Below are 12,517 nucleotides of genomic sequence, written 5' to 3'. Positions count from 1 at the left end.
CTTCTAATAGTGGGAGAATTAGTAGTTGTGAGACGTTTATGCTGATGCTTTGTGCTCCACACATATTTCGGTAAGTTTGCTTTCTTTTAGTGGCAATTATGTGTCTCTTGTTGTATTTTGGGTAAGATATGCACAGAGGTATATCTTTTTTAAAGGCGAGTGGACACAGGCGTTCTTTGGGCTGCTCCGTTTATTGGCATACGCTTCTGCAACTCCTTCACAACAAACAGAAATATCATTTAGTGAAAGCACAACAAAAATAATATTGCTATCTCAAAAAAATAATGTTCACAAAAAGAAAAGCACTTCAGTCTGTAGTAATGAGGCCCTATTCTCACAACAATGCAAAGTAAACTGGCATTACTCAGAGTTTGGTCACTCAATTCTTATTATTGTTATTTTAATTCTTCTTATTATTATATTAACTCTACTTTTGATTGAAAATTGTACAAATTTTATTAAAACGAAAATATGAAGAGGGGTTTTAATATAAAATTACTATAACTTGTAACTATAACATTTGTCTTTTATGAACTACAGGTCTTACTATCCATGTATCACTTAAACAGAAAGAATGTCAATAATGCCATTTGTGGATTTATTGTTATAATAAACAAATACAGCACTTATGTACAGTATGTTGTATGTATATATCCGTCTTGTGTCTTATCTTTCCATTCCAACAATAATTTACAGAAAAATATGGCATACTTTAGAGATGGTTTGAATTGCGATTAATTGCGATTAATTACGATTAATTAATTTTTAAGCTGCAATTAACTCGATTAAAAATTTTAATCGTTTGACACCCCTAGTTTTATACTGTGCTACACTCCTGGAAAAAGCGGAGGAGGAAGTACTGTAAACAGTACAGCAGTGTTGTTTTGGCAGCCCTTTTAATTTTCGTCTTTGTCTTTTGAACAAAAATACTTGTTAGTCATATTTTTGTCTTTTCATAATTTGTGTTCGTTTAGTTTAAGTCTACATTTACTCAAAATGATTGTAAAGATTTAAAAAAAAAATCTTTTTGTAATCTATTTCCTACCATTTAGAAAGAACATTGACGGACAGCACATAATCTTAAGTCTACAAGGACAGCACCATCTTCGTGATAATTCACACTCAGAAGGAAAACTACATTATTTTATTATTTATTGTTTACTTAAACTCACCTGTATGTAAAAAGTTTAAAACGACACCAAACTTAATGCTAACGCGAATGGTATGACATTTAATGTGTGATGATCGCTCAGCTTAGACCTTTAAAGTGCCTATGACACCAAAAAGCATGTTTATTTTATATTTCACGCTATTTTATGCTCCTGAATGAAATGGACCACTTGGATGTGTGTGGAAGAGATCGTTTTATTTATTATTTATTCAATTTTTTTAATCCCGTGCCATGAAAATGAATAACTTCCTGTTTTGTGGAGGAATGCGAATTTGACGTCACCCGGGACAGTATCTCATAATACAGCATTGCTTTATAGCATGCAGATGGACTGCAGATTCAGCTGTTTTTGCGGATTAATTCGTTTATTTTTTGCATTACGCCAGCCAAATGTGCTTCAGGTATTTGTTGCTGCACCAGGGAGAGGTGTGTGAGCTGTTTTGGGTTTCAAAAAGTTCCCGTTCACCCTCGGAGAATGGCCAAAACAAGTCTGTGGGAACTGTGGGACCATTGGACTTACGAGGAATTGAGTAAGCATCGTATTTTGTATTACGGTATTGGCCCCAATATAAGACGGCCCTGATTATAAGACGACCCCCTCTTTTTCAAGACTCAAGTTTGAAAAAAGACTTTTTGAACACCAAATTATTTTTTATACAGAAAATAATTACAGTACATCCGAAACATATGGTTATAACAATATATTTGAGAGAAAAAGAATGTTATTTTGCCTAATTCAAATCTTAATATCTGAACATTTAAATATGTAAACTAAGTGCAGTCACATTCGTAAATGAATGGCTTCTGGTTTTTGTAATGTAAATAAACAAATCTATTGTGATAAAACGATAAAATTGCAATATCGGCATTAACCATCAAAAGGAAGTCTAACTGTAACTGCACTCTTGAAACAAATCTGAATGGGGAAAAACATTGCAATAAAATAATGCAAACTGGTTAAACTAGTAGCTGAGCTCTGTCATGACAGAACATCGCTTTAATGATATCTGGCGCCATATAGCATCGTGAATGTGGAGAGTAGCTGAGATCTCTCACAACAGAACATCGCTTCAATGATATCTGGCGCCATCTAGCGTCGTGAATGTGTATAATGTCTAGACCGCGAATATAAGACGACCCCCTCTTTTTCAGTCTTATTTCAATGCAAAAAACACTGTCTTATATTCGGGCCAATACGGTATGTCAAATACTGGGATCATGGCACACGTTTTAATACGGAGGTGGCTTGCATTTTGTGGCTGACAATGGTCCTTGTCCACCGAGAATGCCACTCGGCTGACAACCGGCAGCTTGTCGCAAACCCCACTCGGTCCTTTGCGTGCCCGCCGGGAGAGCACTATACTCAGCTTATTGCCCTCTTCTTGTGCCGGATGTTTTGTCAAATTTTCCACCCCATCAGAAATTGCAACTTTGTGATAAAAATGGCCGCGAATACAGTGATTACAAAGTAAACACCACAAACTTTCAATAAAGAAAGGAATATTACGTTTGATCGTGGATGGACATGTAGAAAAGTTCTCCTCAGACACATCCTGCCACATTAGCTGTACAACAGCTGCACGCCGCTCTCTGACTGTTTACGTGTTCGCCGTGTAGTTAATCATTAATTTACGCCATATTCGTGTTGACCATGTGGCAGCTACGAGTTCCTCCAACGTCGGCCGGTTTGTCCGGCGGTCATTCTCCAGCTTCTTCCCAGGCACATGAGCTCTCCTGCCCGGAGCAGTGGAACGACGAGCTGTAACACGCTCTCTGCCGGGCGAGTTGCCGATCGGCGAAGACAGTCGACAACCCCGCCGCCGTGTGACATGATTCGGAGTAGTTTTGAGTGGTTTTTCGCTTCGAAGACTATAAAACATCAGTCAGTTTGGGTTAGCATGTCGGCTAGCTGTCACACCTCCTGGTTTGTTTACGTTCTCCGAAGCCGGGGCAGGGAAATGACAAAAGCCGGACTAACTCCGGTGGCATAAAATATCGTTTGGTAAAGTGCAAGAAGTCGAACGTTTTGACCATTATGGAGTAATTTTGCCATGTCGTACTGAATAAATGCATTTTTACTATTTCATATTCCATTTAGCACAAGACTGTTATTTGTCATGACCATACCATTTATTTAGCAATTGGGGGAAAATATTTAGATAAAAAGAAAATCCTGTAAAAAATATTGGAGTAGAGAAATTGAAACAGTGAAATTTAGCGGCTCTCTTCACCGCATTTTCCTCATTCTGAATAGTTCCCGCTCAATGGGCTGAATTCAAAATCGGATGAAACCATGACCCTGCCGACGTCATCCTCCTGTTGGGGACGCTAGAGCGCTATAATGACAGGTAGGGGCTAAACGGCAGATTAAAAGACTGTCATCTGCGTTTTGCCAAATTGTTGTACATAGTCGAATCGTCTCAAAATATGATTCTAATTCAAATAATAATGCTATTTAATACCTTTTTTATCCTGTCATAGGCACTTTAAAGGCTAACGCAGCATAGCTTATCTAGCCAAGATAAGAAAACGTAAGTTAATAAGCAACACCTGACATGTGTTTCAAAAAAGACAAGTCTGGATTCTTCAGAGGACACGGAAGAGTGAGCATGTGTGTGCATGGGGGGGGGGGGTGCAGCATGTTACATGTGTGATACGACCAAAGACTGCTATGATGCGTGATACCTACGATCAGAAAATGTCACATATTGTAAACTTATGACTGAAACTATGGCGCATTTCCATCTTGTTCTTGTCAGACAAAAACTGGCATTTGCAACGTTATGTTTTAGGCCATGTCTACACCTAGAACGTTTTTTTTTTTTTTTTAAACCGAGGATCCTGCCCTTATACGTCGGGGAAAAATAATTACGTGCACATTAGCACATTTGTAGAAAAAAATAGCTTCATTTTTAAGTACATTCTTAACAATGCGCGAAAAATAATTGTCTATAATACCCCCATCCTTCGCATGTGGATGGATGGACATTGGTCTCACGTGTGTCACAGTTAGTGACGTTTCCAAAGTTAAATCTTCGGTTATCAGTGTCCACATGATGGCGCACAAACGTAGAATTCGCACATCTTCACTTCTGATGGATTATTTAAGAACCCGTGTTCAAATATGGTGTGGATGATAAGCCAAACCGTAGAAAGTTCTTTTTGCCAAATACCCTGCTACGTGTAGACATGGCCTTAGTCTCCCAAGACACATTTTAAGCTATTCATGTCATCATCATGAAAAAATTGTTCGTCGTCGAAATATTTTCGTTATCGCCATCGTTGACAAAAAACAACACTGCAGTACAGAATAGTAACGTGTTTGGAACTTTAGTTTAAAAAAAAAAAAATAATAATAATCCCGGTATCGGATCGGGCCTTCATATTGGCAGCTTCTTAAAATCAGGTGACTCAGGTTCTGACTCAGGTGCAAAAATATGCGATTTTGTGATATGAGATGTTACATGTTTTTAAAAAAAAAAAAAAAAAAAAAAAAAAAAACAGAAATTGGAGAAATGGACATTTCTGCAGACTTTATTTCAGTAGTGCAAATATGTGTGAATATACAGTGGGGCAAATAAGTATTTAGTCAACCACTAATTGTGCAAGTTCTCCCACTTGAAAATTTTAGAGAGGCCTGTAATTGTCAACATGGTTAAACCTCAACCATGAGAGACAGAATGTGGAGGGAAAAAAAAAAACAGAAAATCGCATTGTTTGATTTTTAAATAATTTATTTGCAAATCATGGTGGAAAATAAGTATTTGGTCAATACAAAAAGTTCATCTCAATACTTTGTTATGTACCCTTTGTTGGCAATAACGGAGGCCAAACGTTTTCTGTAACTCTTCACAAGCTTTTCACACACTGTTGCTGGTATTTTGGCCCATTCCTCCATGCAGATCTCCTCTAGAGCAGTGATGTATTGGGGCTGTCGTTGGGCAACACGGACTTTCAACTCCCTCTGCAGATTTTCTATGGGGTTGAGACCCGGAGACTGGCTAGGCCACTCCAGGACCTTGAAATGCTTCTTACGAAGCCACTCCTTTGTTGCCCCGGCTGTTTGTTTGGGATCATTGTCATGCTGAAAGACCCAGCCACGTCTCATCTTCAATGCCCTTGTTGTTGGAAGGAGATTTTCACTCAAAATCTCTCGATAGATGGCCCCATTCATTCTTTCCTTTACACAGATCAGTCTTCCTGGTCCCTTTGCAGAAAAACAGCCCCAAAGAATGATGTTTCCACCCCCACGCTTCACAATGGGTATCGTGCAATTCAGTATTCTTTTTCCTCCAAACAAGAGAACCTGTGTTTCTACCAAAAAGTTCTATTTTGGTTTCATCTGACTATAACACATTCTCCCAGTCCTCTTCTGGATCATCCAAATGCTCTCTAGTGAACCACAGACGGGTCTGGACATGTACTTTCTTCAGCAGGGGGACACGTCTGGCAGTGCAGGATTTCAGTCCCTGGCGGCGCATTGTGTTACTCATAGTAGCCTTTGTTACTGTGGTCCCAACTCTCTGTAGGTCATTCACTAGGTCCCCCCGTGTGGTTCTGGGATTTTTGCTCACCGTTCTTGTTATCATTTTGACGCCACGGGGTGAGGAGGGAGTTGAAAGTCCGTGTTGCCCCAAAACATCACTGCTCTAGAGGAGGTCTGCATGGAGTAATGGGCCAAAATACCAGCAACAGTGTGTGAAAAGCTTGTGAAGAGTTACAGAAAATGTTTGGCCTCCGTTATTGCCAACAAAGGGTACATAACAAAGTATTGAGATGAACTTTTGGTATAGACCAAATACTTATTTTCAACCATGATTTGCAAATAAATTCATTAAAAATCAAACAATGTGATTTTCTGGGTTTTTTTTCCCCACATTTTGTCTCTCATGGTTGAGGTTTACCCATGTTGACAATTACAGGCCTCTCTAATATTTTCAAGTGGGAGAACTTGCACAATTAGTGGTTGACTAAATACTTATTTGCCCCACTGTATATGTTATGCAGTATCCTCACACCTCCAGATTATTTGTTGCTAGTAGTCCTTAACTCATTGACTGTCGTTGACAGTTATAGACATCAAATCCATTTCATCTGGGAAGGCTAGTATTGAGTGATCATGTTTCACTGCCATTGACGGCGATAGACGTCCAATCCAATTTGACTGGCAGCGATTGAATGATATAAGTGTATGTGTGCACGTACATAGTGTTTCTTCATAGTACAACTTTCTCATTGCATAGTTCTAATTAGAGATAGACCGATTATCGGCCAGACCGATTATCAGTGCCGAATTTTTAAAATTTGATGGATATCGATATCGGGTTAGGGTTTTTTGTTGTTGTTTTTTTATTTAATTCGACCAGCTGATATGAAAAAAATTATTTAAAACTGTTATTCCGACTCAGATGCAGCCGCGCATCTCTCTCCTGCCTGCTGTCTCCTGCACTAGTATTCACCCCGTCATCTAATAGGTTAAATGGTAATGGTAAATGGAGTTAAACTTGAGTTGTGCCTTTCCACCTTTTTAAGGCCCTCAAAGCGCTTCACACTACATCCTTATCCACCTATTGGTGACACGGCACAAGAAGCAACGTGGGGGTTAGTATCTTGCTCAAGGATATTTAGACAAGGTCACCAGGGTTTTCTTTTCTGTGGAAAAAAATTCAGAGCGATTTATTGATGTTTCTGAGTCTAGGAAATTCAGGCAATTCTGAAGCTATCATTTTCTATTGGTGTGATTCAATAAACATACTTAAGGCATTTCATTGAAGTTCAGTGTTTGCATTATTCAATTTTTTTTACACCTATTTTTTACTGTTTTACTGCAAATTAATATCCGCTCCAAAAATCTGTTATCGGCCCCCGTAATAACTAATGATCGGTATTGGTCCTGAAAAACCCATATCGGTCAATCTCTAGTTTTAATGAACGATTACAGCATAAATGTTACATCCAAGTGTGGTTTAATAGTCGCCGATTAGTTGACCAATTGCGATGATAATCTGTAATTATTTCATGATCAAAATAATCGTCTGTGGCAGTCCAACTGTCAGTTGTGGACCTATGAAGCCCTTTGCGTTTCTTTTTTGATTAAGAACTGTAGAAGCAATTTTGACTTGACTTTTTGATGTTATAAAGGAAGGATTTCTTAAAAAAACAACTATTCATAAATCATCCCGACATGCAGAAGACGCTGCCCTTTGTTTTTTCCATTCCAAGTGCTGCAGCTTTGATTCCAAGGGAAATGTTGGAAAAGGAAGAGGAGGCTTCTTACAGCAAGCAGAATTCACTCATGGTTTACTCAGTCGGCGTTGACGTTTTTGTCATTTGTGCATCTTCGGAGGAAAGCTTGCAAGTTGGGACTTGCTTATGCCGTCCGATGACTTTTCGATGTACACAAACTGGCTTTTAACTGTCACGATCAACCTGGATTCCATTTGAGTCTCACTAAACCGCAGCGATGCGTCCAAAACTCACAAGACGTGTAAAACGTTGAATTGAAGCCATAAAAGAATGAAGTAAGGAGATCACAGAGGATGCATTATTAATGGCATCAAGATCCTTCCTAGTGAAAACCAAAAGAACATCAAAGGCGCCTTGTAATAACATAAACATGAAAGAAGGGAACGTGGACACATGAGAGGAAGTTTGAAGTTCCCGTTTTCAAACCACTCGAGTACTTAAAAGCGAAATCACTTAAAAGCGTTTGACCTATTTCCTTGTACTTGTAAGTACTTGCCATGGAAGGCTAAGCCAAAAGTCACAATTTAGTATGAGTGACCTAACATGTGAGGTGTCCCAGATAGATGTTACTGATTTAACTTGATGTTGCCATGGAGGGTGATGGCCGTCCAATCCGTTTGGTTTCGGGGGGCGGGCAGTGATCATTCAATCTCCTCCAAGTCCAAATGGATTGGACGTCATTGACCGCAAGTCAAGGTAGCGCCATCTTTCGACTCCCATTTTCATTCATCTTGTGACTCCATGGTCACTCTTGGCACACGTGCTGAAGCTTCTGCATACATGTGAATGTTGCTCCAGTATTGTAAATAGCCCATTAAAGTATCTGTTGGCTGGTGTAAGCGTTGAGTCTCATGACTTCTCTCCACACCTATGTGTCAAATTGTCAATCATTGTTGGTAGAAAATACCGGATACCATTCTTCACCCATGTCCAGTTATATTATTTTTTGTTATTATTAATCAGTATTGTATTCTTTTCTTTTTAAGTTCCAATTTTTACAATTCAAATGTATTATTAATCCACTTATTCAACTTTAACAATTCAGATTTATTCCCTGGTGGCAGTAATTTCAGCCCAGAAAAACAGTCCAAAAGAGAAATGAGAACCGTCAAAGTAATACAAAACAATGACACCACACGAAAGTGGGTAGCCGTGGCGCAGGTGGTAGCTTGAGTTGTCCTTGATTCCGGACTATGACTGCACATTATTGAAGTGCCCTTGGGCAAAACTCTGAACCCCAATTTGCTCCCGATGGGTTGGCAGCGCCTTGCATTGCGGCGCCATTGGTGTATGAATGTGTGCGTGAACGGGTAAACGTGTACTAATGTAAAGCGCTTTAAGCATGGTAAACATGTAATTAATGCACTATATAAGTACTCTACATTTGTTAAAAACACGTACTGGACACATTCTGTCAACATGGATCAGTTGACAAAAAACATTAATGTGAAGTATAAACATGGTGGGCCATAGGAAAAAGCACATTTTGATGGCATTTAAAACTTGCATCGTCAATTGCAGCGTTGCTTTTAGTAGCCTTTTTAATTTTTTGTCTTAGTCTTGGATGACAATACTTATTTGTTTTAGTCATATTTCAGTCATCTCAATGTTCTTTTAGACTATAATACTTAGTCATATTTTACTTATCTCAAAATGTGTTTGTCTTCGTCAAGTTTTTGTTGACGAAAATTCAAGACTAATTTCGTCTAGATTTAAGCCTGAGTTATGCTCCCGCGTTGCGGTGACAGCGCAGCGACTACGGCGTCATTTGACATTCGATGGTTCTCCGTCCAGGTGACGCGTTGCTCTGTAATTCACCGTCAAGTCACTAGAGGGGTGTGACGCTATGTTTGTACGGTCTTGGGACATGCTTGTTGATTTCCTCTTGTCTAGTTTAACGGAGAAAAAAATAAACAATGCAAGATGGAACGCTTGAATGTGGATCTTCAACTCATACATCAATCATACAAATGTTGAGGCGTAGGTGACTTTTTGATGCCGCATAGTGAGTTCTAGCCTTGGTTGGAAACCAGCTAGCTGTAGCGGCTAGCATCAAACTGGCGTCGAGCACTGCGTCCAGCGTTTTGTCCGAGGTCTGCAAGCCCTCCAACCCGATTTGTTTGCCGTGTCCTACACCCAGCCAGTGGGAAGCCATAGCAGATTTCTGGAGGCCCTCTCAATCAGTGATGATGTATCGTGTGTGACCTGTCTGTAGTTGAAAATTAAACATCAAAACAACTCTTTTGACACCAAACCAGTGCTTTATTCTTTACATACTTCAAGTGTGACACGTAAATAAGTCAGACTCATGTCGTGACTCAGACATATGTTTGCTACATATGTACACAATAAATGATGAAGTGCACCAACCAAAAATACGACATAAAGTGATAAAAAGCTGGCAGTTTTCGGCCGACTGGGTCACCGCTTCGTGTGGCCATTTGATTCCGAACACACATATACTGTACCTGTCTCGGTGGTTCTTTTTTTTTTTTTTTTTTTTTTTTTTTTTTTTTAATTTAATCGCTCGCCGACCTCCAGCCCCGTATTTTCAGCAATCTCCTCCCACGAATTGCTTGCCATTTGGCAATCTCCATAATGTCTTGACGAGACATTGTAGAAGTTGTCGTACTTGCTCTTCGTTGATACTCTCGTCGGCTTGGTCCATTTCTGCGTGTAGAAAAATGTTTGAGAATGGCGGTGATTTTGCGCTGAACCGGAAACAACAGACTGAGTGGACCAATTTCACCACGTTGACGCGACGCGAAGTCAGGAAAAAAAATTAAAAAGGAGCCAGAGAGGCTACGGCGCAGGGTCGTAAATCGGGTCTTCCTTGACGGCGCAGGTCTGACGCGGAAGCATAACTCGGCCTTTAGTCAACATTTTCTAAAAATGTTTTCGTATGTAAAATTTTCAAAAAATTACTCCAAAGATATATAGATAAAGGTGTCCAACTATTTTAAATGAACATTGACGGATGAGTACATATTGTAGCGTCTACAAGGACAACACCAACTTGGTGATAATACACACTCAGCAGGAAAACAGTACGTTATTTTCAATTAATTATACCTATCTGGAAACCATGACCTGTATGTTTAAAAATGAAAAGTTGACAGAGTTCAAGAGGAGGCTTGCTGTTAGCATTAGGCTAATGTTAACACGAATGCTATGCTAACACAACGGTTTACATTTAGTGTGATGATCACTCAGTCAGTCACTTAAATGTTTATTTTTGTCCAAATTATTTAATCTGGGAGTTTCGCGCCGTCAATGGCAGACAATTAGTGCACTATTTGTAAAAGGTCGAGAATATATTTAGCCAGCCGTCTAAAACTGGTGGTGGTGTCTTACAGGCCGCAGACTATCGAGCTCAGTGCCACAGGTGGTGCGTCCAAACTGGACAACGCCAATATGGACGACATGACAGTCGAGCAGATCGCCGCCAGGGCCAACCAAGTGACTGATGAGGTAATCCTGTCCATTACAAGGCTTTTGTACTAACATAAACTCACTGGAATAAAGTCCTCCTGAAATGAGTCATTGGAAATTGGTGTCCTAACCTAAACTGGATTGTATATCTTGTGTCAACACCTTAAAGACATTTGTTTATTGACCTTTTTGATGAAGCAACTACATCTTGCTGTGACATTTCCCCAACAACAGCCAATCAGAGTAGATTTTTTCCTGCTCTACTTTCGTTTAAGGAAGAAATTGAAAATAAACAAAATGAGTGAATGTAGAGCTGAGCCCACAGCTGTGACTTGGAAATATCCTGCAGAAATGACTCGTTGGAAGGAGTGGTTGCGGATGTTTTATCTTTTTGTTTTATGTTGTTGAAGCCAGAATATTTTTTGGGGCAAACAAAATTCAAATGTTAAGTTGACAGGAATTTTAAAATTATGACTTGTGTTGTTATAAGCCATGTATTAATATTAATTAAATGTAGAATTTTGCAAAAAAGCAGTCCTGAAATAATTTAACAAAAATACAATGCAATTCAGTGCAATGGCAGAGGGCAGGGACAGGTTTGTGCACATATCAACCTTACATGTTGCCATTATATTTTCAATTGTATAACCAGTGGTTAAAATATATATTTTTTTGTTTTTTCTTTTTTAACACTGTTTTAGCCTGGCAGAGGGGGCAGGTTACGCCAGGCTAATCGAACACCTGGGGAAACCCTGTAATGTTTAATATTTACCACATATATTCATGGAAAGTGGTATGAAAAAGTATCTGAATCTTTTGGAATTTCTCACATTTCTACATGAAATCACCAAATGTGATCTGATCTTTGTCAAAATCACTCAGATGAAAAAAGTGCTTTAACTAAAACCACCCAAACATTTATAGGTTTTCATATTTTAATGCGGATAACATGCAAACAATGACAGCAGGGGGAAGTAAGTGAACCCTCTGCTTAGGGAGACTTGAGAAGCAATCGAAACATATTTTTACCAAACAATTTAAGTCAGGTGTGTGCCCAATCTCCCCTGCCCACTATAAAACACACACCTGGTAAGAATTGTGGTAATGAAAAGCATTGTCTGATGTGCATCATGGCTTGGTCAAAAGAGCTGTCTGAAGACCTGCGATCAAGGATTGTTGATTTGTATAAAGCTGGGAAAGGACACAGAACCATCTCTAAAAGTCTGGATGTTCAGCAATCGACAGTCAAAGTTGTCTACAAATGGAGAGTTTGGCACTGTTGCTTCTCCCCCTAGGAGTGGCCGTCCACCAAAGATGACGCCAAGAGTTCAGAGCAGAATACTCACAGAGGTAAAAAGAACCCACGGAGTGTCTGCTAAAGACTTACAGAAATCACTGGCAGTCTAATATCTATGTGCACACATAAACTATATGTAAAACCATGGCCAAGAATTGTCTTCGTGGGAGGACTCCACGGAGGAAGCCAATAACTTTGTGGATTGATGAAACCAAAGTTGAATTGTTTGGGAGTAACACACAATGTCATGTGTGGAGGAAAAATGGAACAGCTCACCAACATCAACACTTCATCCCTACCGTCAAGCTTGGTGAGGGGGCATCATGAATTGGGGCTGTTTTGCTACCTCAGGGCCTGGACAACTTGCAATC

The 12,517-nt window shown here is 39.5% G+C and overlaps 1 protein-coding gene across 2 annotated transcripts in view; it reads left to right on the top strand.

Annotated features, from left to right (window-relative positions):
* LOC130931223 (synaptosomal-associated protein 23-like) overlaps positions 1-12,517 on the top strand; it is a 28,009-nt gene that overhangs the window by 1,518 nt on the left and 13,974 nt on the right. For both annotated transcript variants that reach the window (XM_057859824.1, XM_057859823.1), the window contains exon 2: positions 10,774-10,888. In XM_057859824.1, the coding sequence (XP_057715807.1) occupies positions 10,832-10,888 (57 nt within the window). In that variant the 5' untranslated portion in view covers positions 10,774-10,831. The remainder of the gene's footprint in view (positions 1-10,773; positions 10,889-12,517) is intronic.

The sequence above is a fragment of the Corythoichthys intestinalis genome, chromosome 15 (assembly GCF_030265065.1).
Source record: "Corythoichthys intestinalis isolate RoL2023-P3 chromosome 15, ASM3026506v1, whole genome shotgun sequence".
NCBI lineage: Eukaryota > Metazoa > Chordata > Actinopteri > Syngnathiformes > Syngnathidae > Corythoichthys > Corythoichthys intestinalis.
The sequence above is the reverse complement of the archived record's forward strand: the minus strand, read 5'-3'. Positions and strand labels throughout refer to the sequence as shown.